The sequence below is a fragment of the Sapajus apella genome, unplaced genomic scaffold (assembly GCF_009761245.1).
Source record: "Sapajus apella isolate SASKATOON/1434 unplaced genomic scaffold, GSC_monkey_1.0 scaffold457, whole genome shotgun sequence".
NCBI lineage: Eukaryota > Metazoa > Chordata > Mammalia > Primates > Cebidae > Sapajus > Sapajus apella.
The window spans coordinates 23,210-50,275 of record NW_022437393.1 but is presented as its reverse complement, the minus strand read 5'-3'; the positions used below and the strand labels follow the sequence as shown (position 1 = coordinate 50,275).

At 44.2% G+C, this 27,066-nt stretch overlaps 1 protein-coding gene and 1 long non-coding RNA gene across 6 annotated transcripts in view; one reads left to right on the top strand and one right to left on the bottom strand.

Annotated features, from left to right (window-relative positions):
- The first annotated feature begins 1,414 nt into the window (after positions 1-1,414).
- The window catches only part of LOC116545961, a 34,736-nt gene continuing 9,084 nt past the window's right edge, over positions 1,415-27,066 (top strand). For 2 of the 4 annotated variants that reach the window (XR_004266528.1, XR_004266529.1), the window contains exons 1-6: positions 1,415-1,572; positions 13,455-13,699; positions 17,732-17,778; positions 19,158-19,740; positions 20,943-21,056; positions 25,948-26,041. This is a non-coding gene — a long non-coding RNA (uncharacterized LOC116545961). The remainder of the gene's footprint in view (positions 1,573-13,454; positions 13,700-17,731; positions 17,779-19,157; positions 19,741-20,942; positions 21,057-25,947; positions 26,042-27,066) is intronic. The other 2 variants (XR_004266525.1, XR_004266527.1) reach the window with 2 other exon arrangements.
- Positions 12,531-27,066, bottom strand: part of LOC116545960 (supervillin) — a 36,804-nt gene continuing 22,268 nt past the window's right edge. Inside the window, exons 13-20 of one of the 2 annotated variants that reach the window (XM_032272362.1) lie at positions 25,912-26,017; positions 25,061-25,268; positions 23,323-23,456; positions 21,290-21,445; positions 19,179-19,322; positions 17,689-17,813; positions 13,613-13,768; positions 12,531-13,514 (exon numbers count right to left, since the gene is read on the bottom strand). In XM_032272362.1, the coding sequence (XP_032128253.1) occupies positions 13,428-13,514; positions 13,613-13,768; positions 17,689-17,813; positions 19,179-19,322; positions 21,290-21,445; positions 23,323-23,456; positions 25,061-25,268; positions 25,912-26,017 (1,116 nt within the window). In that variant the 3' untranslated portion in view covers positions 12,531-13,427. Of the gene's footprint in view, positions 13,769-17,688; positions 17,814-19,178; positions 19,323-21,289; positions 21,446-23,322; positions 23,457-25,060; positions 25,269-25,911; positions 26,018-27,066 lie in introns of both variants that reach the window. The other variant, XM_032272361.1, reaches the window with a different exon arrangement.

Sequence of the window (27,066 nt, the reverse complement as noted above, 5' to 3'; positions counted from 1 at the left end):
TCAGGGAGTACTCTAGATACTCAGAACATACCGGAAACAAAACAGACAAAAAATCCTTGCCTTCATGAGACTTCTAACAAAGTAATAAAATATATAGTGCCTCAGAAGGTGGTTAAGTGCTTTGCAGAAAAACAATGTAAAGACATTTAGAGATGCTAGAAGGATCTGCATATTTCAGTAGGATGGACGGGAAAGACCTCCTTAAGGCAACATTTGAGGGAAGCTCTGAAGTAGGTGAGGAAGCCACTTGGATGTCTGGTGAATGAGCTTTTCCAGGTATTTAACAAATATTTTCTTAACTTATTCTACATTTTATTTTTTGTTTTTGAGACACGGTATCTTTCACTCTGTCACCCAGGCTGGAGTGCAGTGGCACGATCTCTGCTCACTGCAACTTCCACCTCTTAGGTTCCAGCGATTCTCCTGCTTCGGCCTCCCAAGTAGCTGGAATTACTTGGTGTGCCTACGACCACACCCAGCTAATTTTTGTATTTTTAGTAGAGACAACGTTTCACATGTTGGCCACGCTGGTGTTGAACTCCTGAGCTCAAGTGATCCACCTGCCTAGGCCTCCCAAAGTACTGAGATTACAGGCAAATGAGCCATGGCACCCAGCCTCTAAGCTTTATTTGTATGTATTCTTTAATCAAATATATATTTTATATGACATTAACTGCAGGTATAAGGAGATAAGATAACGGATGTTAATTGAGTGCCTGCCACGTACCAGGCAATGTGCTAAGTATTATGAATGAGGTTTGGTACCTTCACTAAGATTTACAACTTAATGCAAGAGGCAAGGTGTAGACATACACTTTCTGCAGAGTGTAGCAGCAGTTCTTACGAGGAGGAAGAGGTGGTCTGAAGTTGCACTACTGAAAGTTTATATGCACCTGACCTACCTGAAGTCTACACCTCCCTTTCAAGATCAATTAACGTGTGAAGGGTGCTCTCCACTCTACCACAGTGGAAGCCAGCAAGTTAATACCTGATCACACCTTATTTCTAGAGCACTGTGGTTAACAATCTGTCTTCACAAATTAACTCATTTAATCTTCATAACAATAAGAAGCAGGTGTTCTAAGAAGCCTTCGTGTCTCTCTGAGATAGAGAAAGGCTCAGAAGGCTGGGTAGTATGACAAGGCAGTTATGTGCCTAAATTTAAGGTAAACTGCTTCAAGCACAGTGCGTTTCCCACTGCAATGCAGCTATTATGAGCATTTGCTGAAATAAAACAGCTTTGATATTCTCCTGACTCGGTCCTCTCCTACTGACACGACATAAAGAGAGTTGGATTGAGGTCGGGGCGGATTTAGAGCCCACGCTGCCCCCCCCCCAGCGCTCCCCGTCTACGCTTGCGCAGGGTAGGAACGCGCCTTTCATGAAGACGCGGGGGATTCTGGGTGCGTGCGGCCTTGGAGCGCGCGCATGCGCGGCAGCTCCTGCTGCCGAAGGGGTGAGGTGCACCATGGTGGTCCGCTGGGCTCGGAGCGCAGCGCGGTCAGGATGGACCAGGACGTGTTGCACTCTGAAGAGCTTCATCATCGGCGAGAATGGGGTGAGCAAGTCCAGGTGAGGCGGGCGTGCGGGCCGTGACGAGGGTGGCTGGGCTCTTTCTGCTTCCGTGGCCGCCGTCTCTTGGGCCGCGACGGGAACCGTCAACGGCTGCAAGCGTCCACGATGGCGGCCGGACTCGGGCCGGCTCCGCTGCGCTCTCCTGGGCCTCTGGGCCGCGCTCTCCTGCGGCGTCTGCGTTCCTCGCCCACCCGCGCCTGCCTGGTTCCCGGCCTCTGCCAGGCCTAAGTTCTCAGGGTCGCTGTCCCTCCTGTGGCGTCGAGAAAACACGATCCCAAGGGCCGCCGCTCGGCCTGCGGGTTTGTTGCGCGGAGCTCAGGACGTGGCGGGTGGGTTTGGTCCCGAATCCGGCCGGGGGGCACCTCGCCTCGAGCCCCTCGGGGTTCAGGATGCCTGACACCCCAAGACCCGGGAGACGTAACTTTCCCACTTGAGGGTTTCTGTGGGGCCTTCTCTAAACCCATAATGTCCTCGGGAAGTTTCGTGACGCCTTAGGTCCCATTCCTGGCCGTTTGGGCGCAGCTTCATGTCGCTTCTCTTACTTTTTGATTAGTTGGCTGTGAAAGAACTCGTGGATCTTGTGACTGCTGGAAAATTTCACTTTAGTGTAAGGTCCGAGTGTTTCCGCTGTGGACCGCCTTTGAAAATGAAGTGTAATTGATATTTCTCATTTTGCCACATCCTATGGAGACAAAAAATTAGTATTGTGTCTTTCCATTTTTTATTTTTGTAATTGGGGAAAATGACATTGACAGTGGAGTAAAAGGTAAGACATGGATCTAGGAGGTTGTTGCTAGAGGGTTGTGATTTCATCCAGCTCTTAGAGCTAAGTTCTCCAGGTGAAGTCATTCTTGCCATCTGATTATGAGTAGGTTATGTTTAAGGCCGTCCTGATTCTTAAACCACGTTTACGCTCCAGGGGCTGTAATCAGTTTCATATTTTAGCTATACCTTCCGATACACAGATTTATTTATTTATTTATTTATTTATTTGGTACTGAGTCTTGCTCTGTTGCCCAGGCTGGAGTCCAGTGGCAGGATCTCAGCTCACTGCAACCTCTGCCTCCTGGGTTCAAGCGATTCTCCTGCCTTAGCCTGCTGAGTAGCTGGGATTACAGGTGTGTGTCACCACGCCCGGCTAATTTTTGTATTTTTAGTAGAGTCAGGGTTTCACCATGTTGTCTGGGATGGTTTCGATCTCGTGACCTCAAGTGATCCACCCGACTCAGCCTCCCAAAGTGCTGGGATTACAGGCATGAGCCAACCCGACTGGCTGATACATCTTTCAAGTAACTTGTTATGCATGTAAAATTTTTATCAATTAAAGTACCTTTATACCAATGGAATGAAAGCTCTCCTCATGTAACTTTAAAATTATAGTCGTATACCTGTGTAACAAACCTGCACGTTCTGCACGTGTATCGCAGAGCTTATAGTAATAAAATGACAAAGCGTGATTTTTTAGCTACTTCAGGATTTCAAAGCTTATTATGTAATAAATTCTGAAATTTTATGTATTTTTAAAGTTTGACAATACATTTTCACGATATTCCTCATTTAATATACTCTGCATCTGCTGTAGTGAGGGATTTGCACATGCTAAGGAATAGAATAATGAAACACTATGGGTAAGCAAACCAATATGATTTCTGTGTTTGTGTATAAAGGACTGAATAAAATAATTTACATGATCATCTGTTATAGCAGATATGTATTTGAGGGTTAAAAAGTTAATGTAATAAATATTGCCTTAAGAATTTCTCCCAGCTACTCAGGAGGCTGAGGCAGGAGAATTGCCTGAACCCAGGGGGCGGAGGTTGCAATGAGCCGAGATCGCGCCATTGCACTCCAGCCTGGGTAACATGAGTGAAACTCCGCCTCAAAAAAAAAAAAAAAAAAAAAAAGAATTTCATAAACTTGTCATCTTTTTCATTTCTCTTTTTTTCCTTGACATATGGTTCTCATTTAAGTTCAGGCATATATGAAGTGGGTATTTTTGAAGCCTTGAATGGTTGGTTGTCAGTTCAGCCCAATACTTGAAATCGGTTAGCACTTTATGTAAATGTGTGGCATGGGCGACAAGTTAGAGTGTGTCAAAATTTTCTGGAAAGTTAACTGGAGTATATGATATTCCTTCCCTGCCTGCTTTTTTTTTAGACAGGGGTCTTGTTCTGTCACCTGCTGGAGTGCAGTGGTGCGATCACGGCTCACTGCAATCTTGACTTCCCTGGGCTCTGTCAGTCCTCCCACCTCAGCCTCCTGAGTAGCTGGGACTACAGGGATGAATCACCATGCCTGGCTAGGGCTTTTTATAGAGACAAAGTCTTGCTGTGTTGCCCAGGCTGGTCTCGAGCTCCTGAGCTCTACAGATCTTCTTGCCCACGATGGATCCTCCTGCCTCAGCCTCGCAAAATGCTGGGATCATAGGCATGAGCCACCATATCTGGCTCTACTTTAAAATTTTTTTTGTAGGTGAGATTTCCCTATGTTGCCCAAGCCGTTCTCTTGCCTTGGCCTCTCAAAGTGCTGAGGTTACAGGCGTGAGCCATGGCACCTGAGAGTCCCCTTTTAGAGAAAGGTTTGTTAAGTGGATTTATCAGTCTCTCTAGTTCACTCCCCAGAAACAAATTTATTTCAGCCTAACCTTTTAAAACTTTTCCCTCAATGTGTAGTGGTGGATTATCAACTCATCACTGCAAAATTTTGGCACTTCTTTCCTGAAAGGATTGCATTTAGTGAGAAAGTTGTCTTATTTGTCTAGCTAGTATGCATTATTGGCCTATGTGATATGCTGTGGAAAACAACCTTAAACACTTAACGTTTCTGGGTAAGATGAGAATAAATGACTCCACTAAAATAGAAGTCTGTACTTCCTAAAGGAGTTAGTACAGAAACATTTGTCATGGATATGATTTTAAAGGGTTGTTTTTACCAAGTTTGTTTCCATTTCATTACACAGCTGGAGCTAATGGAAGTGAGATAGCACTCGTGTTGTTGGGCAATTTTGTTACAATGTTTACAGTACCACCAGGTGATTAATTCACTTCAAGTAGTTAGAACTCTCTCAGGTAAAAGTGAAAGGAAATCTTTTTGAAATAAAAGCACTTTTAAAAGTAACTGATTAAATATATACTATGGACTCTTACAAAACAACTTAGCTTCTGGAAAGAGTGGGTTATAGCTGGGCCTCAGGAACACCTGGAACCAAGCCTTGAGTGCCTCAAGATTCTCATGGCTTTTCCATTTTTTCTCCCTGTCCTGGTTTCCTTCTCTTTGAAAACTCTGGAGGAATTTTTCTCCAAAAGTCTGCTAGTAGACCTGAGTTTGAATTATAAGAGTTTCCTAATTCCAGTTCTAAAATTCTAGGAAAAGGACCCTGATTGGCTTACCATGGGCCATGTGCCTGCTTATAGACCAATTAAGTAATACAAGGAAATGAATTACTACAGTAACGATATCTTGGCTCCAGTGACCACTCTTGGTGGTCAGTCAGTTGTATCCTGGAAGTAGGGTCATAGTGTTGCAGAATATTGCTCCTTAGTTCAGCCAAAACCGGGTTCTTGTCGTACGACCAGGAAAATTTAGGCATGTAGACACATTGAAGGGTGAGTAGAGCAGGATTTTATTGGGTGAAAAGAAGAAAAGAGAAAAAACTCAGCAAAACAAGATGGAGTCCTGCTAATAGGCCCCCTACCTCACAGATTGAATCCCAGGCCACTGAACTGAAGAGGCTAGGCTCCTCCCACTGCTGGTGGCTACACCCCTTCCCCAGTGCACATGTGGGCAGGCTCAGACAAGGCCTGGGACAGGTTCCCTCATCTGCACAAAAGCATCTGATGTAAACACTTGTGGGGCAGGTCGGAGATTCTCCAGGGACCCTGTATTAGGGTTCTCTAGAGGGACAGAACTAATGGAATATATATATATATATATAAAGAGGAGTTTATTAAGTAATAACTCACATGATCACAAGGTCCTGCAATAGGCCATCTGCAGGCTGAAGAGCAATGAGAACCAGTCCAAGTTTCAAAACTGAAGAATTTGGAGTACGTGCTTGAGGGCAGGAAGCATCCAGCATGAGAGAAAAGATGTAGGCTGAGAGGCTAGGCCAGTCTCTCTTTTCAGCCAGTGCGGCTGATTAGATTTTGCCCACCCAGATTGAGGGTGAGTCTGCCTTTCCCAGCCCATTGACTCAAACGTTAATCTCCTTTAGCAACACCCTCACAGACACACCCAGGATCAATACTTTATATCTAGTCAAGTTGACACTCAGTGTTAACTATCACAGACCCCTTTTTTTATCTGGCTAGGCATTTGGCTGTCTCAATAGCAGCTTCCATCATAACCATATGTGAGATTAGCCAAATTACTTCATTTTTCTGTGCCTCCATTCCTTCATCTGTAAAATGGGGTTAAATTGTTCCCCTTTCATAGAGTTGTTTGAGGATTTATGAGAAAATGTAGCATTCTTTGTAATAGTGCAAAATAGAAACAGTATAAACACTGATTACTGTATTAGGCTGTTTATGTATAAAGAAATGTCTGAGACTGGGTAATTCATTAAGAAAAGAAGTTTAATTGGTTTATAGTTCTGCAGGCTATACAAGAAGCATAACACAGGTATCTGCTTCTGCGGAGGCCTCAGGAAGCTTACAATTGTTGTAGAAGGCCAAGGGGGAGCAGGCATCTCACATGGTGGGAACAGGAGAGAGAAAGAGTTGCCATACTTTCAAATAGCCAGATCTTGCAAGAAGTTACTCACTATTGTGAGGATAGCATCAAGAGGATGATGCTAAACCATTCATGAGAAATCCACCCCGTGATCCAGTCATCTCCCACCAGGCCCCACCTCCGATACTGGGGATTACAATTAACTTGAGATTTGGGTGGGAACACACATCCAAACCATGTCAGTTACCAAGGGACAAGTTAAAGAAGTTGGTGGACTCAAGCAGTTGACTGCTATGCAGCCATTAAAATATATGTTCCCACCAGAAGGCCAGCTTCCTCCTACAACACATGTGACCGTTTTCCTTGGTCCCTCTAGTTTGCAAAGGAGAGGGCAGAGCTCAACCTGGAGTGTAGAGCCTGAGACAGATGGACCGTGATCCCTGTATCCTAATGGGAAAGGGCTCTTCTTGAGTAGAAAGGTGGTTACTGAGTTTGGCTTTCTCCTATAGAGGAAACATGAGCAAAACAAGGAGATGGGGACCTGGAGAAGAGAGGATACAGAAGTGGCCAAGTTTGGACACCTGTGATGGTGGGGGGGGATTTGTTGGCGTACTATAGCCTGAAGGCCAAATCCAGCCCACCACCTGATTTTGCACCACCCAGGAGTAAAGAATGATTTTTTACATTAAAATGATTGAGAAATAACTTTTTTAAAAGAACAGTATTTCATGATTTGTGAATATTATATGAAATTCAAATGTCAGTGTCCATAAGTAAAACCTTATTGGAACATGCCAGACCCATGCACTTATGTATTGTCTAGGGCTGCTTTCCCCTGTGCAGAGTTGAAGAGTTTGACAGAGACCACATGGCTTCCAAAGCCTAAAGTATTTACCGTGTGATCCTTTACCGAAAAGATTTTCTGACCCCTGCCATATAGTATAATGCATGATTTTTTTTTGGAAGAGTTAAATTTAACGTTTGCTGAGCTCTCATTCTTGCCCAGCATGGTTATGGGCGCTTATGTATTTAATACAATTCTGTGAACAATCCTATAGGGCAGGTACCGTTATTATCTTCTTTTCACAAATGAGAAAATTGAGGCACCTCAGTAATTTCCTCAAAGTCAGGCGATTAGTGAGGAGAAAAGCTGGGATATGAACCCAGGCTGTGCAGTTCCAGAGCAATAATGTATAATGTCTAGTTTCGTTTTCTGGCTTGTTATGTGATATAATTCCTGCCAATTAAGCCTCCCATTTCAGTCTTCCAAGTAGTTTGGACTACAGGTGTGCCCACCATGACTGGCTAATTTTTACATTTTTTTTTATAGAGATGGGGTATCAGTATGTTGCCCAGGCCGGTCTCAAACTCCTGAGCTCAAGCCATCCTCCTGCGTTGGCCTCCCAAAGTGCTGGTGTTACAGTGTGAGCCACCACGCCTGGCCCTGCGTCATTATTTATGCATATGGTGAATTATCATTATTCTCCTTTCCCCAGGAATGCAGGCCCCTGGGGGATCAGAGCCTAGATATAGTCATATTTGTATTCTGTTGACCCTTAAATGAAGTACACAATCACTATCTGAATGAACAAGTAGTAAGTGCAAGTATTCATGAATGAATGTGGGCCACTGCAAATAATGAGGGGTCTAGAATGTGCAACATGATACTAGAAATAGACTTCAGCAGATGCTGTGGCCTCATGGTTAACTGTATGTGAATGTGTGGAAAGATCCCATCCAACAACAACAACAAAATCTTTCCCACTGGGACTTCAGCTATCCTCACTGGCAAACAATGCTCCCTGCTTGATCTTTGCGGTTCCTGATTTTAATCACGAATGGCCTCCTTCAGGAAGGAAGCATGGAGGGTGAGGATGGAGGAAGAAAGGAGAGGTGGGGACCTGCTGCGTCGTCTTTTAGGATGGGCTCTGACACTCACCGAGTCCTACAATCCTAAATGCACTCTTCAGCCTTGATATTTTTGAAAATAGAGCACTGTACTTTTTTTTTTTTTTTTTGAGACAGGGTATTGCTCTGTCCCTGGGTGCAAAAGCAGGATAATAGCTCACTGTAGCTTTTGCTTTCTGGGTCCAAGTGATCTCTACCAGCTCAGCTTTCAGAATAGCTGAAACTAAAGTCGTGTCCCCACCATTCCCAGCTGATTTTTATATTTTTTGTAGAGGCGGGATCTCACTATGTTGCCTAAGTTGATCTTGACCTCTTGGCCTCTAGGGACCTCTCTCCTTGTCCTCTCAAAGCACTGGAATTACAGGTGTAAGCCACCGCACCTGACGTTGCACCATATTCTTTATTGAATTCTTGGTTATTGTTCCCTATTACTAGTTGCTATGTTAGTTCAGGCAGGCTTTGAACAGAGGTCTGTTTTGAGACTTCTGTGCCTTACTCTACATCTGACATCAAGAAAGTCCTGTGAAAATGAATCCCAGATTCTCTCTCTGGACTGTGGCTAGATGCTGCCTGCCCTCAGGCAGGAGGCATGAGGAATGGCTGAGGATGGTGGGGGGAGGTCAGCAGGGTTGGGGTTCAGGACCATTGCTAATTAGGTCTTCACACTGGACCTTCTGTGATCTCAGAACATCAGACACCTGTAAATAAAGTGTCTGCAACTTATTGCTAACAAAATTAAGATGCAAAACAAACACCGTTTTTCTCTTTATATATTTTTAGATACTGGGTCTCGCTCTGTCACCCAGGCTTGAGTGCAGTGGTGGCGCAGTCATAGCTCACGGCAGCCTTTACCTCCCAGGCTGAAGCCATCCTCCTGGCTCAGCCTCCTGAATTCCCGAAACTGCAGGCCCGTGCCAGTTTTTTTTTTTTTTTTTTTAAATGTGGGCATACACATTTGTGCTAGTAGATGTAAAGAAAAATCCAGAAGAATATAAATCAGATTATTAAAGTACTTGTATTGGGTTAGTGGGATTATTTATGATTTTTGATTCCTAGATTATATATTCTTATAGTGATTGCATTTTTTACGTAGATCAGGTGTAATGATTTTTTAAACTGCTTTTTTGCGATGTTTTATATATATATATATAATGCATTTGTGTATGTGTGTGCATATATATATAAAATGTATATGCCATAAAATACACTCATGTAAGTGAACAGTAATTTAAAAAATTTTTTTCTTTTTTAGAGACAGGGTGTCACTCTGTCAGCAGGCTGGAGTACAGTAGTACGATCATAGCTCACTGCAGACTCAAACTCCTAGGGCTCAAGATCCTTCTCAGTCTCCCAAGTAGCTGGGACTACAAGCACTCACCAACACACCTGGCTAATTGAAAAATTTTTTGTGCAGTTGGGGTCTCACAATGTTGCCCATGCTGGTCTTGAACTCCTGGGCCCAAGTGATCCTCCAGCCTCATAGCCTCCTGAAGTGTTGGGTTGCAAGAGTGAGCCACAGCGTCTGGCCTCAGAAATCGTTAATACCTTCATAGAGTTGTACAGCCATCACCATAATCCAGTTTTAAGACATGTCTATTATTGCAAAATGATCATTCATGCCATTTACAGTCAACCTCCACTCCCATCTCCAACCCAGCCACTGTTGATCTTGCTGTGTGCACAGATTTGCCTTTTTGGGAAGTTTCATATAAAAGGGATCAAGCAAGATGTGGCCTTTTGCATCTGGCTTTTTTCACTTAATGATTTTGAGGCGTATCCACGTTGTAGTGAGTATCACATGTATATCGTGTATACACAGGATATCCGTCCCTTTGCCATGGGGGAGGATGCCACCGCATGGAGGTCCTGCTTTTTGTCTTTCCATTTCTCAGTTGACTGTCATGTGGGTTGTTTACAGGAAAGCCTAATAGGAATAAAGCTGCTATGAACATCTGTGTCCAGGTCTCTGTGTGGACACACACTGCTAATTTCATAATCAGAAAAACAAAACCAAAGGGCCAAAATGAATTCTGGAACTGTTTCTGGAATACTTTCCCTTTTACCAAAATGGGAGTTCTAAGAGTGGGGTGGGAAATGTAAAATAGGAGAGAAAGGAGTGGGCTCCCAACAGCCTTTCCTTCCTCAGACCTGGGAACAAAGAGGTGCCATCGTCCCACTCTGGAAATGGCTCATATTCATGCAGTTATCCAAAGCTTCGGAACACTCAACATCCCGTTTGCCCCATGGCTCCTGATACGGATCTCAACCCAAACACCCACCCCTCTCATGAGTCGCTTAGTTCAAGAGCAGCAAATTAAGGGAACTCCACTTCCCTGATCCTACTTCACTGGGTACGAGCAGGGGTTTGAGTTTGGAGGACTGTGGAGAAAAGCCCCAAGCACCAGTGTTAATTCATGAGCAGAGACTTGAGAGTTTAGCGATTCACGTGTTTCGGCTAGGTCCCTTCCCGGAATACAAAGGTCAAAGGTTGCAGTTATGGAAGGAAAAGGATTCAGAAAAAAACATGGAAAATAGGATCTGGTTCTTTAAGCAGGAAAGAGACGTGGGAAACAATTTAGAGGGAAAGAGGCAAAAAGTAAACTGGCTTTCCAAGCTGGTGTGTCTTATTCACCAAGAAGAGGCAAGAAGTGGATGGACAGCACATTTTGGGGATCAGTGGTTTTTGTTTTTGTTTTGTTTTGTTTTTGAGACAAAGTCTGACTCTATCACTCAGTTTAGAGTGCAGTGGTGCGATCTCGGCTCACTGCAACATCTGCCTCCCAGGCTTAAAGGGATTCTTGTGCCTCAGCCTCCCAAGTAGCTGGGATTACAGATGTGCGCTACCACACTCAGCTAATTTTTATATTTTTAGTAGAGATGGGGTTTTGCCATATTGGTCAGGCTAGTCTCAAACTCCTGACCTTAAGTGATCTGCCTGCCTCGGTGTCCCAACGTGCTGGGATTATAGGCATGTGCCACCGTACCCAGCTGCCAATGTAGATAGACACAATTTTAAAGGACTATGGGAAAATCTGGTGTTAATGAGTATTACGAAGAACACCTATCTTGTTTATTAATTACAGCGGCTCTCCACTGGGAGTTCCTTTAGCAACCCAAGCTCCTTCCTGGGTATCTAAGGGTCTGGCTGATTTCTGGAACCTGCTGCCGAGGTTGCGACCCTGCCTCTGTCTTTCTGACCCTCAGGTTGCGCTAGCGACTCCAGGAACTTTTGTCCACGCCTCTTCACAGACTATCTATGGGACATAGACTTTGAACCTCTCTCTCTCCTTTTCCCTTTCCTTGCTTTGGTTTAATTCATCATTTCTAGGTGTGTGATGACACTCCCTAACTTAACCTTCCTGCTTTCATATTTCAGCTACCATCACAATGATCTCAATACCAGCAGATATCTAGCACTTGGCAGTTTTCAAAGAGCTTCCACTAGATCCTTGCTCGGAATCTTGTGATGCAGGCAGCAGAGCTAGGATTGTCTCCTTTTAAAGGAAATCGAGGTAGAAAAGTTCATTGATGACCCAACATCATAAAAATCATAAAACGGTGAGACCAGGAGCACGTTATAGGTTTCTGAAGTTCTGAAGTTTCAGGCAAATGTGCTGTGATTGGATGTGTTAAATTAGACTAACGGAGTGGGGAAGGGCTATGACAATTGAGAGTAGGTCTGTAGAATACATTCAAAATCATGGACTTAATTCCTTAAGGACATAGGAGCTTGTGAGGCATTTTCTAACTCATTTTTAAGTTTTCTAGATGTCTTATCCATAGAATTTCCTTTTTTTTTTTTTTTTTTTGAGGTGGAATCCCACTCTTGTTGCCCAGTCTGGAGTGTAGTGGCATGATCTCGGCACACTGCAACCTCTGCCTCCTCGGTTCAAACGATTCTTCTGCCTCTGCCTCCTGAGTAGGTGGGATTATAGGAATGCGCCACCATGTCCGACTAGTTTTTGTATTTTTAGTGGAGACAGGGTTTTACCATCTTGGCCAGGCTGCCCTCGAACTCCTGGTCTCAGGTGATCTGCCCGCCTCAGCCTCCCAGAGGGCTGGTAATACAGGCATGAGCCACCGTGCCCAGCCCATACAATTTTTTTTTAAAGGCACTGAGATCCTAAAATTGAAATTGTAGATAAGAGTTATGGGATAAAGAACTTCTACTGAATGATGATTTGCAAAAGTATGTCTTCAATATAGTACTAAGTACTGATTTTATGGGGCAAATAACTCTATCTAATCCTACGACCTTGTATAAAATCTTGCCCTAAACTAAATTTAAATGTATAGATCATTTATATTTAATGACAAAATACTGGTGCTATGTTAATATTTACAAAAAAAAATTCCAGAAAGGAACATGCTTGGAATTCAATGTGAACCAATCAGTTAATTGTTGTGTTTATTCTGATGCTTTTATTTGGGAGTCCCGTATCACAAAATGACATGTGTAATGTTTACAACAGGTATTAGAAATTGAGATGTTTTTATTTTGACTATTTGAGAGTAAAATTGTAGATAATGTTCCAAACCATCATCAAAAATGCAGAGCAAACTTTTCTGTATATAAACTGTACATAAAAACAAGGCACTATACATTTTTGGGGAGTTATTAAGGTAGAAAGGTTGATTCGCATAGATTCTCCAGAGTCCAGGCCATTATGTAGAAATTCTTTGTTCGTTTTAGCACCGGAAGCAGTACTCAGAACAAGTCATACCTAACGCTGCAGGAAACATTTCCAAACGTGTGTGAAGATACGTATTGGTGGCAGAGCTAATTCCACAGAAGCAACTCCAACTACCTTTTCATATTATTTTGACACCAAAACAAATCTCGAAAGTGAATACATATTGCTTTGCTAAATACATATTTGACTTATATGGTGTTTATATAAATATATATATATTTTAGAATCCCCAAACTATCAAAATAACACTTTATAAAGAGAACTGCTTCAAAAAAAAAAGGCATTGTCTAGCTGGAACAAGAAGGCAGGGCTGTCTATAGCAGCTGCAGCTTAAGTGCACATAACAATACTTTTATTAATTCTGATAACCTGCTGAACGGTGGAAAGAAGTTTCCAAACAGTTTCCTTGAACATTTACAAAATACACAACTCCGGGACAAGCAGTGTCTTTAACCATGTCAGGTTCCGAAAACTGATTGAAAACTACTTTGTGAAAAACCACCAGTCCAAAACTCTATATCCATTTCCCTGGGGTGGGGGTATTGGACGTGACCTCGAGGCTCCTCCGCGTCTCCCCACTCAAAACAGGCCTTTTGCTTTTTTCAGGTTCACCTGCTTCCAGGCGGGCAGGGCGTGGTATTCATCTCGTGTCATGTCTAGTGCAAACTGGAACATTAGGAGAAACACCGGCGGCTCAGTGAAAGGACTCTCAGCTTCGTGTGTTGTTTTAGTCCCATCCCCATCCCAGTGGAAGAACCGCTTACCTCGAAGTCTTCGTCGGTGAGATAGATCTCAAGCTTCAGAGGATCGACCCCCTCCGGGAGCGGCCTGGCCAGGAGGTCGGCCAGCGGGTAAATGGTTTTACAGAGCTTGGCTAAGACGTCTTCCACAAGGGTAATCTGATTGGAAACTTCCGTGTCCTAGAGTAGAGGAGGGGGCAGAGGAGAAATGTGTCCCACATTTGAACACGTTTTATCAAGTGCTTGCAAACACACAGTCCTGTGCCATCTGCACACAGCCTGAGGACTCATTGCTCCACGTTACTGAGGAAGCAGCTCTGAGAGATAAGGGATTGCCCAAAGCCCTGCAGCTGTCTGGACTCTTAATTTTAAAAAAATTTAAATTTTAAATTAAAAATCATTTTTTTTTTGAGACAAGATCTCACTCTGCTACCCAGGCTGGAGTGCAGTGGTGTGATCATAGCTCACTGCAGCCTCCAGCTCCTGGGCTCAAGTGATCCTCTTGCCTCAGCCTCCTGAGCAGCTGGGACCATTGGTGTGTATCACCATGCCTGGCTAATTTATTTTTCCTTTTTTTTTTTTTTTTGGGTCTTGCTATGTTGCTTAGGCTGGTCTCAAACTTCTGGCCTCAAGTGATCCTCCTGCCTCAGCCTGGCAAAGTGCAGGGATTACAGGTGTGAACCACCACACTTGGCCCAAAATTATGTTATTTTTTAGAGTGTCTCACTGTCACCCAGGCTGTAGTGAAGTGGCTCGATCATAGCTCATTGCAGCCTTAAACTCCTAGACTCAAGCAGTCCTCCCACCTCAAGCCTCCTCAGTAGCTGGGATTATTGGCATGTGCCACCATGCCCACCTGATATATTTAAAAAAAATTTTTTATAGAGATAGAGGCTTGTTTCTCTGACTTTTAGATGTTTTCTCACCTTGTCACAGAGTTTCAAACAAACCCTTCCTGAGAACTGCCTCTGGAAAAACATTTTGAGACTTTCCCATGAGTGAACTGCGTACTAAGATTAGTAGATCTGAAGTCTAAACACCAGAAGCCTCCAAATAATGGAATTTGTTTAAAAATATTTAAAAATAACCTGAAAAGAAATCACGCCCTCCTTCCCTTCCCCGGCCCCATTTCTTAATCCACAATAGAAAAAGAAGGTCACAAGTTAGAATATTCTGGAGCAGAATCATGTTTTTAAAAAACCACTGTGTGAATTTAATCTGAGCAAGCTTTTCTAGATAAATTCTTTTCCTCCATTAAACTTGTGACTCCAGATTGGCTGCTCTCCTTTTGGGTGGTTGGATGATGGGAATGGATGACTAAGAGCTGTTGCTCAAATCAGAAATATATGGGGCAGACTGGTGGTCAAGAGGCAGGTTTTGGGCTGGGTACAGTGGCTTGTGCCTGTAATCTCAACACTTTAGGAGGCTGAGGTGGGAAGACTGCTTGAACCCAGGACTTGGAGACCAGCTTGGGCAATATGGTGAGACCATGTCTCTACAAAGAATACAAAAATAGGCTAGGCATGGTGGTATGTTTCTGTAGTCCTACCTACTTGGGGGGCTGAGGTGGAAGGGTCACTTGAGCCCAGGGGTTCAAGGTTTGTGTGAGCCATGATTGTATCACCACACTCCAGCCTGGGTGACAAAGCAAGATCCTTTCTCTAAGAAAAGAGACGGGTTTCGGAGTGGTCTTGCCTGCAACTAAGTACTGACTCCTCCACTCGCTAAAAGTCACTTTGGCCAAGTGCCTTCATGTTTTTGTGACTCTGCTCCCACACCAGTAAAATGGGGGTAATAGTAAATAGATCTGGATGGACTGTTGATAAACGAGAAAATCAGTGTAAAGTGCTTGGAGCTATGCCTAGTGCAGCGTGAGCACTTGGAGAATGTTAATTATTTGTATAACTTGCTGGTGTGGGAAGCCTGACTTTTCTCTGGCTGGAATCCCACAGGCCTGCACAACAGTAAACAGCCCCGCTGCCAACCCCCAGGATCTATAGTGAATACAGAGAGAGGGTGGTGAGTTACATCCTTCTGAAACTGGCTCAACTGTCCCACAGAACTGATGTTTATGGTTTCTTTTAAATAAACATTAAAATTAACTCTCCCAGTCCTGAAACTTGAGAAAGTTATATTTGTTTTATCTGAGCTGCTTTCTCAGGAAACCAACCATTAGGCCACTCTGATAGTATCAAAAAGCCAGCAGTGGCTCACACCTGTAATCCCAGCACTTTGGGAGGCTGAGTTGGGCAGATGGCTTGAGCCCATGTGTTCAAGACCAGCCTGAGCAACATGGCGAAACCTCACTGAAAATACAAAAAAATTAGTGGGGCATTGTGGTGTGTGCCTGCAATTCCAGCTACTTAGGAGGCTGATGTAGGAGGATTGTCTGAGCCCGGGAGCCGGAGGCTGCAGTGAGCCATGATTGCGCCCCTACACCTCAGCCTGGGCAACACAGCAAGATCCTGTCTCAAAAAACAAAAACAAAAAACCTAAAGGTTACCAGACCCCTCACCCATCATGATGCCTAACCAACTCCCTGCTTTCTGTTAACTCCTCTTCCTCACCCTAATTCCTGTTTCCCACACATGGTTACATTTCTTCCCTGCTATAAAAAATCCTAGTTTTAGTAGGCCAGAGACACAGATTTGAGACTTATGTCCCATTCCCCTTGGCTATTAGCACCCAAATAAACTTGCTTCCCTGGTTTTGCTTGTCTCTGTGATTGGCTTTCTTCTGCGTAGTGAACAATGAGACCTCGACTGAACCCCTGGCCTTCTGTAACACCTGAACTTAGACTGCAGCAGCTGCAGAGCTTGCAATCCCCAGAGCCTTCTGGTTTCATGATACCATAGTTATGGCAAACAGAACCATCTCGCTCTGGCTGCGGCAGAGACTAGGCTGCAATCAGCCCCTTCCCTGTGGAGATCAAGTCCATTTGGCTCCAAGGAGACAGGTTAGAGTGAGCAGCAATGTCTTCACTATCCAACAGACCCTCTCCATTGCTACGCAGAAGTGGACTCTGTTTAAAATTACTCAGATTTCCTATAAAATACACTTGGGTCATTTCCCCAAGCAAAGCAGCTCTCCTACATGGTAAAAAACAAAAATCAAAATGGTAAAAACCTATCTCTCACCAAATCAAAACAAATCCTTGGAATTGCTGTTGCTAGTAATGTTAATAGCTCATAAATAAGGAATTGAACATAGGTATAGTAAAATTCTTTTCTGTGTGGTTGGAAAAGAACACATTCTAGATAATATTTTGTTAGAAGTTACGATAAATGCCTCGTGGAAATACCAGGTGGTCTCATAAAAGACAATTTTTTTTTTTTTAAGACAGAGTTTCACTCTTGTTGTCCAGGCTGGAGTGCAGTGGCGCAATCTTAGCTCATTGCAGCCTCGCCTCCTGGGTTCAAGCAATTCTCCTGCCTCAGCCTCCCAAGTAGCTGACATTAGAGGCATGTGCCACCACGCCTAGCTAATTTTGTATTAGTAGAGATGGGGTTTCTCCATGTTGGCTACGCTAGTCTTGAACTCCTGATCTTAGGTGATCCGCCTGCTTCGGCCTCCCAAAGTGCTGGGATTACAGGCGTAAGCCACCGCACCTGGCCCAAAAGACAATATTAATGAGATGCTGAGCGATACCTTATCATAAGTGAGTCGCAGTACATCCTTTCATTCAGTTATCTGAACACACTAATTCACATATCATGTGTGTCTCCTCTACGCAAGGTTAACGTCTGAAACCTGAGGGTTTGGTTGTTCGTCATATGGACACTGAGAGACAAGCAATGCCAAGCAACAGGTTCTTAGCAACAGAACAAAGAGTTCCAGCTTTTATGTACATATATAGTCCTCAGCATGATTAAACTCAACTTTGCTTTTAAGCTTTTAAAATGGGGTATACTGTGTAGAAAATTATTAAAATAGTTCAATTGATTTCCCACTAGACTTTTCTTCTTCCTAAGCAAATTCTATGTAGACTTGTTAAGATGTTGCAAAAGGAAAAATACTTTCCCACTTTGAAAGTGCAACTGGATGCTCTCCCCAAAGTAAAGTCAACCCACAATCCAAAAGGTGCAGGACAGAATGCTCACCATCTCTGTGATTTCAGCAATGTCCTCTCTGTGCTCCCAACAGGGAAACATATTGGTGAATGTCAGAGGCTCCAGACCAGCATGGATAAGGTAAGACTTAGGGGGCGGCTTCTTAAGATTTTTTCCTGTAGTTACACAGAATGCAATGTCAGTAGACCCTACTCTCTGTGATTTCCCTTGAAATTTTTTCTTCTTTGTTCAGAACTCATGACTTCATGCTTAAAATGCAGGTTATGAGTAGCTCATAACAACACATGGACGATGCTTATATAAGATGTTAATTTCATACCTGTGACTACAATAGTGACCTATAATCAACCTGAGCCTATACTGCTTGAACCTAACAAAACACTGTATTCCTGGACGGGAGAGAGAGGCTCTGTCTGCAGCTTCTGGGTGGAGCATTTTCTTCCTCCTGAACTCACCTGTAGAGGCATCCCTCTCACTTCCTACCACGGGATTAACTCCAATGTGACTGACAGCGAATGACAGCATCTTACACATCCACACTCACTATAACACTGGGTGGAAGGTCTCATATGTTATTTATTGCTAAAGAGATTTTCAGGAAGAGAATCAATTGCACATACTCAGTGATAGAAAACTAATTGTGTCAATGAAACCATAAAAATTCAGTAAGATATTAATTACTGGCATTTTAATTTAACATAAAAGACCAGAAATTTCATGTGTATAGTAAAGAACCATGAACTTACTATGGATATTTCTCTTTGGATGTAATACTCAAAAAAAATAATAATAATAAAAAGGTTGGCAATGGCCATCCGCCATTTGGGGGAGACTTCCATTCTCCACAGCATGGTAGTGCTTGCAAATAATGTACATGGCGGAGGCCAACTTGTCTCAGCGTGATCAATCCCGAGTACAACAGGGTTTGAATCTGGCCTGGGCTTTCTTTTTTTTTTTTTTTTTTGAAGAGCGTTGAGACGGAGTTTCGCTCTTGTTACCCAGGCTGGAGTGCAATGGCGCGATCTCGGCTCACCGCAACCTCCGCCTCCTAGGTTCAGGCAATTCTCCTGCCTCAGCCTCCTGAGTAGCTGGGATTACAGGCACACGCCACCATGCCCAGCTGAATTTTTGTATTTGTAGTAGAGACGGGGTTTCACCATGTTGACCAGGATGGTCTCGATCTCTTGACCTTGTGATCCACCCGCCTCGGCCTCCCAAAGTGCTGGGATTACAGGCGTGAGCCACCGCGCCCGGCCCTGCCCTGGGCTTTCTACAATACAGCCTTTATCCTTGAGGTAACACGTTAGATGGCCTCATGAGAGAGAAAAACTAGTTCCTCCTTGTGCTGGCAGCTGAGACTGCACTAGTCTAAAAGTTAATAAATCTCAAAAAGTTAAAAAGGGGAAAAAATGGGTTTCATTGCCACTTGCCAGGCTTTATAGATGCTGGCTGACATGCGCAGAAAGGGAAGGGGCTCCCCCATCTGCTCCCTGCTGCAGGCGCGTTAGAGGGAGCCTCACCTTTGCAATACTGGAGCACGGTCTCCATCGCGCTCTTCCGGTCGGAGGCCCAGCGGATGCGGGCAGAACCAGGGATCTTGTTCTCGATGGGCCACCAGCCTTGCCAGAGGTACACCTCGTGGTGATTGTCAACAAGGAAAAGTGCTGTGAGGGAGGGACAGAGCCCGACCATGAGGAGCTCCTTCGCGGACACTGGCAGCTCACTTATCCTAAACCTAGCGGATGCTGCCCCTCCCCGCTGCGGTGTCACGAGGGAAATCCCCTTGGCTTTCACCCCAGGGACGAAGGGGCAAACACAGGGTCCCACCCAGCCCTTTGAAAGTTCAACTGGGAGAAGCCTCTAGGCAGAGAGAGGTGGCGTCAAGGAGTTGGCCTCTTTCATTCCTTGTCCTCCAGGTCCTCCCATCTTTGCTCCAGCTCAAGCCCGTGTAAACCTTCTGGATGCAGGCAGGGCTGTGCTGAGAGTGGAAGGGACGATGCATGTGCCACTCAAGGGACTGTCAGCGCCATGCATCTCCAAAGAGCACAGTCAACACTGGCACGCACAGCTCACTGCAGAGAGGTCAGTGGCATTCCTGCCCTGTGTGTGATTGCTTAGCAGTGAGGCGAGCTTATGATTCTCTTACAGAGAAATGGGCCTAAAATCAAAACTGCCTCTGTGAGTGGTGGCTCATGCCTGTAATCCCAGTGCTTTGGGAGGCTGAGGCAGAAGGATTCCTTGAGCCCAGGAGTTGAAGACCAGCCTGGGCAACATGGCGAGACCCTATCTCTACAAAAATTAAAAAAAAAAATTAGCTTGGCATGGTGGTACAAGCATGTAGTCCCAGCTACTCAGGAGGCTAAGGAAGGAGGATCACTTGAGCCCAGGAGTTCGAGGATGCAGTGAGGCATGATTGCACCACTGTACTCCAGCCTGGATGATAGAGTGAGACCCTATCTCTTAAAAAAATAAATAAAAATTAAAATTGTTCTACTGTCTTTTCCTCCTCACTTTTTCTCCTCCTCAAATTGTCAGCCTGACTCTTACTGCACCTGCCAAAATGCCTCATTCTTGCTAGCTCGGCTCACCATGTGTCCTTTCCTGGCATGTGTTTCACGATTCAGGAACCATACTTTAAAAGCCCAGTGGAGGTTGATGACCTACCCTGAGCTCCAGGATGAAGGGTGTGGGCACAGCCTCTCTTTCTGGTCACTAAGATTTTCCAAGCATGGCATGGGCACAGGTCAAACTTCCAGTGGTACCCTGGGCACCCAGTGCGAGGTGAGGCCCCTGGCTGCAGCTCCAGGCTTTTGTAATTTGAGAAGCAACAAACACGCTGAGAGGCACCTGACCTTGGCTTCACTGGAGGGCTGTCTGGAGGGGCTGTCAAGTCCAGTCTCTTGTGACTTTCCCAACCAGAATGAGGGCACAAGGGTTACTGTCTTGAGGTGGTGGCCTGGTGGGAACAGCCCTGACCTTGGGATCAGAAGACCTGGGCTGGAGTCTTGGCTCTGCTGTGGAGCCTTGGTATGGTGGACCCTGTTCCTTGGCTAACTTAGCTGATACCCCAACACCCTTCTCCCCTGCCATTTGCTTTCCCAGGCTCCCTCGCAGCTGGGGTTGGCCATGTGACAAACTCTGGCCAATGGGACATATGCTGAAGTCTGCTGGGGGCTTCTGGGAAAACGTGCTTTATCTGATTAAAGACAGATGTGGCTATAAGTGCTCTTTCTTCCTTATGCCTTCTTTCTCTGTCTTGAATGCAAACATGATGGCTGGAGCAGTGGCAGTTGACCAGTGACCATGCAGCAACAAGACTGAGAGGAAGGCTGGGAGAAGAGCGGAGACGCCAGCTCTGCCACTGTGGCGCTCACCCTATTCTTAGCAGACATCTTTGGGTGGGTTAAGTAATTGAGCCTCGTTCCTTACGCTATAATGTGTGGCTGATTTCACCCTCCTTCCTTCTGGTGTAGAGTTGAGGATGAAATAGCATAAGCACATGATGTTCTGGGTGTTCTGGGAGTGCACGTGGCAAAGAGAAGCTGCTTAATGAATACCGATGTAAAATCAAAAGGCTTCCTGGAAGGTGTGCCTTCTGCTGCTCAGTACAGCTGCCTCCTGCAAGGCTTACCTGGTTGGGGCGCGCTGTACAGATCTTCCTGCAGGAAGGGCATGGAACTGACCACAGAGGGGGCTCGGGCGGGGTACACGAACTCAGTGGCTACGAAATCCCCAGAGGAGCTGCTGAGGATGAACAGGCGAGGTGCGAAGTTAAAACTTCCAGGATCTTTGAAAGAAAAGAGAACAAAGCTGAAGATACCATATGCAGCAAAGTAAATTCCAGATGAAGAATGAAAACATGAAATAATTACATGCACTGTGGAAACAGGTAGGATTTATCTGAGCTTCAAGGTGGAAAAGACCTTTTCAATTGCAATAGTAAAAGAACTGATCAAAAGGGAAATAATACATTAATTATATAAAAATACAACAATGCAAAATTAAAAAGAAAAACCAAGTCACAAATGGGAAATATTTATAATACAGCCACTAGTTAATATCCTTAACAGATGAAGGGACATACATAAGAAAAACATAAATCTCTCAATAAAATGTACAAAAGACAAATAGAACACTCACCAAAGTAGAAATTAAAATGGCTAAAAAATATATACATATGTAACATAAATATGCATGTTATAAATATGCATATATTTTATTTGTATATATTATACATTTATATACATATATATGTACTTCCAAGTAAAACAAAACAATGCTTAGCTATCTGTCTCATCAATTTGGCAAAGAGGAAAAAAGTAATATGCTGAATTTATGATTGTGCTGAGAAATGTACGCTTTTGTATATTGCAAGTGAGAATGCAACTTGGCCCGTGCTGACACATGCTATAAGACTTTCGTAACTAGCACGGCAGTTCCACATCTAGGAATTCCTCTCAATTAGGAATGAAAGTATACAATCATTTTAAAAAGTATTCAAACTGCATTATTTTATAAGGGAGAAAAATCAGAAACAAGAAACAGCTCAACTCCTCAGCTGCCAGAGACTGTCAAGTAGAGTGATGTATATTCACAGAGTAATCAGAATACCTTGCAGCCATTAGAAATCCACATTTTAATAACTCGGGAGATTATTCATAATAAAGGAAAAAAGCAGGTTACAAAACTGTAGGTCCACATTTTATTTTTAAAAACAGTTATTATATGCAGCATAGTCCTGAGGGATGTGATTAAGTGACTTCGTTTCTTTTTTTTAACTTCTCAATAATTTCAAACGTATCCTAGGCATTATGTTTAAAACACTATATGAAAGTTTATAAGTATTGAGGGGCAGAGTACTATGGAGTACTTAGGATACTCCATTGCTGTCCAGCCTTGGGCAAGCTGACTAACTTCTGTATGCCTTAGCTTCCTCATCTGTAAAAATGGCAGAGTGCTGGGTTGTACTACTGGAGTTGCTATGTGTAAGGTGCTGACTAGTGTCTGGCTTGTTGGAACTGCTTAACAAGTTCACTTTCCTTCTTATGTTCATCTGTATTTTGAGAACAGCTGGGAAAGCACACATATAACACCTAACCTCACTCCGGTGAACAGGAGTGTCTATTCTATACAGACACGGCCTGTATCCCCAAACAGGTTAATGACCAAAGGGCTCTGGAAAGGGGATAAGAGGCTGGCTTCCTTCCCCGGATCCCACTCCAGCACCCAGAGGACTGCGACTTCTCAGGTGGCAGCTATGAGGAAGGAAAGAAAAACGGTGCCTGAGTCACTAAGACCCTGGAAGTTGGCATGGTCCCCGGGAAGCTTTGGAAGCTGAATTGCCAGTGGGAATTTGAAGACTTGGTGTCCAAGTTAAACTCACCCCTGGGAAGAAAAAACCTGTTCGATCAGCTGGACATAGCACTTATCACACTAGATTTATGACAGGCTGAAGAATTAAGATAAAACATGAATGGGGCACAGTGGCTCATGCCTGAAGTGTCAGCACTTTGGGAGGCTGAGGTAGGCTGATCACTTGAGCCCAGGAGGTTGAAGCTGCAGTGAACTGTGTTTGTACCACTATACTCCAGCCTGGGCAACAGAGCAAGACTCTTGTTTCCAAAAACAAAAGAATTGGATCACAGGCTGTGGATGGCGCATTACCTTGAAGCATGCAATCATAGGCTTTCCTGTCTCTCCTTCCTAAGGCATCCCAGAATCCCAGGGGCTCGGAGCCTTCGTCACACTCGTGTATGGTCACTTTGCTGCTACTATGCAGTCCTGCTTCCAGGGGGCATCTGCAAGGGAGAAACTCCAAGAGTTCTTTGTAAGTCTGGAGAGTGTTGATGACACAGAATTATTATTACTATTACAATAACAGCTTTATAATAGCTTTCCTGAGATATAATTCACATGTCATAAAATTCACTCTTTTTATGTGTACAGATTTTAGTATACACAGAGTTGTGCAACTGTTATCACCAATTTCAGAACATTTTCATCCCCTGGAAAGAGAAGCCCTGTGCCCGTTAGCAGTCACTCCCATTCCCCTCCTTAGTCCTCAGAACAACTAGTCTGCTTCTGTATTGATGGATTTGCCTAGTTTGCACATTTCATACAGATGGAATTATATATGGTCCTTTGTGACTGCATTTTTTTACTTAGTATAATGTATTTAAGGTTCGTTCATGTTGTAGCATGTCTCAGTACTGAATTCTTTTTTATGGCAGAATAATAATATGCTATGATGCCACATTTTTTTAATCCACTAATGCACTGGTAGATATTTGGGTTATTTCTGCCTATTGGCCACTATAACTAATATTGCTATGAATCTTCATATACGAGTGTTTTCATTTCTCTTGGGTAGATACCTCGGAGTTGCTAGTCATATGGTAACTGTATGGTTAAATCTTCAGAGGAATTGCTACACTGTTTCCCAAAGTGGCTGTACTATTTTACAACCTCCGCAGTAACGTGTAAGGTTTCCAACTTCACATCCTTGCCAATACTTGTTATTGTCTGCCTTTTTAAAAATTTTAATATTTGTGGGTATATACTAGTAGTAGGTATATATATATTTATGGGGTACAGACACAAAATTATTCAAAACTAAATCTGGAGATCAGTTAACCGTCCCGTCTATTTTCTAAGGAAAAGCAATTCTTACAAATGAAAAAATATTCTGCAGTTGTGAGTGTGGTGGAGGAGAAGTTGACCCCTAGGGAGGGATGTATGATCACATCTAATATGTCATGAACATTATAGACATTTTTAGGCTGGGTGCAGTGGCTCACGCCTGTAATCCTAGCACTTTGGGAGGCCGAGGCCGGTGGATCACGAGGTCAGGAGTTCAAGACCAGCATGGCCAAGATGGTGAAACCCCGTCTCTGCTAAAAACTACCAAAAAATTAGCTGGGTGCGATGGCAGGGTCCTGTAATCCCAGCTATTTCGGGAGGCTGAGGCAGGAGAATTGCTTGAGCCCGAGAGGCGGAGGTTGCAGTGAGCCGAGATCGCGCCACTGCACTCCAGCCTGGGCAACAAGAGTGGGATTCCATCTCAAAAAAAAAAAAAAAAAAAAAAATAGAAATTATATGGATAAGACATATAGAAAACTTAAAAATGAATTAGAAAACTCCTCACAAGCTCCTATGTCCTTAAAAAATTAAGCCAGGTAAATCCTCAGACCGTGGTGGGACGGCCCCCAAGTCGGAGGGCTGGGCTGATTCGTGCATCCTCTCTGCTTGGAGCGTCAGAGGCCCCTGACCATGTTCCCAGCCATCCCTTGCTGCAGTCACTTTCAGCACCCCAGGATCTGCTGGGAATCTTGGAACCCCTGAGCCTGCCCCATCCCTCTGGGAAGCCCGATGTGTGGGGGCTCGCTGCAGACAAAACACTCACTGTTCCTTGATCTTGTTTGCAGCGGTCCTTCCAACCTCCTTTGTGTGGGCCTGGGCTTTGCATCCGTGCCACAGGTAGATGAGGGCCTTGTTGATGTTGAGCACTACCATGGAAGTCCTGGACCTCAGGCTGCTACAGTGACAGGCCACTTCCAGCAAATTCCCTTCCATCGGCACCTCTCCGCGCACGCAGTACAGCCGCCACTCACCTGCAGGGGGCACCAGCGGCGTGGAGGAATTATGATGTGAGCGAGTGGCAACAAACCAGCCCTTTCTGGTGCCTGCTGTGCCATCCACAGCCGCCACCTCTGTCCAGGGCCAGGGACTTAGGGGACTGGAGGGCTGAGGCCCTGCGCAGGGTGCCCTGCCAAGCACTGAGGCATCAGGACTTCCTGCCAGCCCAGAAAGTGGGTTCTTATGTAGTTAGAAGCAGGTGATCCGAAGTTCACAATATAGACAAAACATTTTTCCAAGGTTTACACAATAAGTTCTATAACAGACATATTTTAAAAGGCTCTAGAGCTAAAAAAATTTTTTTCGGATGCTGGCCAACAAAAATTTCATACTTTATAATAGAAGAGCCACTGATTTTTCTTCCTCCTAAAACAAGCAGACAGAGGAAGGGAAGTGACTTTCCAGCCTCCTTCATGCAAAGGTGAATCCCCGAGTAAATTCTCCAGGGAGAGGCGGGTCACCAGCGCCCAGGGCCGAGTTATCAGGAAAACATTAGGAGGCTTTCAGAGATAGAGCCACAGCTAGATGAAGACAGACTCACTTTCAGCCCCAGCTAATAAAAATTCCTTCCAAGAGAGGGAAAGACAAAGTCGAGTTCCAGCAGTAAAAATGACTTACTTTGCACATTTTCTTCTTCCTCTTCCCGCCTCCCAGAGTGCACCACCATTCCCCCTTGGAAACACTGTAGGAAACAGGGGGGCTCCTTTCCCTGGAGCACCTGGACCTTCAGATTTAAACAGGTAAATAGGTAAGGGGGATGGGGCTTTCAAAGTTCTAAAAACAATTCATGCCTCTCACAGAAAATCTGAAAAATACCAAGATGTACAAACAAAAGCCAGTCCCAACACTAGGGCCTAAAGAGAAGAGAAGCTTTGCGAACTGGGGTATGCAACCTCCTCTCAGGTGTTAGGGAGTTTTTGTTTTTCCTAAACAAAGTAGGAGCCTTACTTTATAAGGATGTATAGCCTCATTTTCTTTACTTAATGTTGTTCTATCATGGAATATTCTTTTAAAATATGACCCCTGATATTTTAATGGTATTCTGTGGTTACTGATGTAACAAGACTGATGGAAACACGTTCCTAACAAGATAGTTCTCAGTAATGAGAATGGCTCGTCACTGATTTAGTAATCATTCTGGGAAAAATGTGCAATTTGTGGTCAACCCAGCAGTCCACTCAGTCTCTCCCTTGGCTGTTAGGGAAGGCTCTTCCTTCAGATGTTATCTGTACCATGAATAAAGTTAGGGTTGAGTCAGCTCCCTGTAGGACACTTTTCCCTTAAAGAGGCAGTGTTTCCTGGAGTTGGTAGTCAGGGAGCGCTAAGAGGAAGCATTTCCCACTGTGAGTTAATATATCAATCTCAGCGCCCATTTGGTGTAACCAATCGCCATTTTGTGGCGGTATTTCATATCTAAAATGATTTTCCAGGGCTGGACCATGGCTCGTGCCTGTAGTGGTACATGCCTTACGTCCCAGCTACTCAGGAGGCTGAGGAAGGAAGACTGATTGAGCCTGGGAGGTCATGGTTGCAGTGAGTGGTGATGTTGCCACTGCACTCCAGCCTGGGTGACAGAGTGAGACCCTGTCTCAAAAAAAATACAAATAAAATGATTTTCCATCCACTGGATTGATAACAGATAAAATGCTCAAATGCAATAGATTAAGACTCAAAACTCTGAGGATGATTTTGAAGGCATGATAAAAGCATATTCATTCAGAGCCTTTACAAAAAAAAAAAAAGAGTAGTTGAAATGACTCACTATTAGGAATA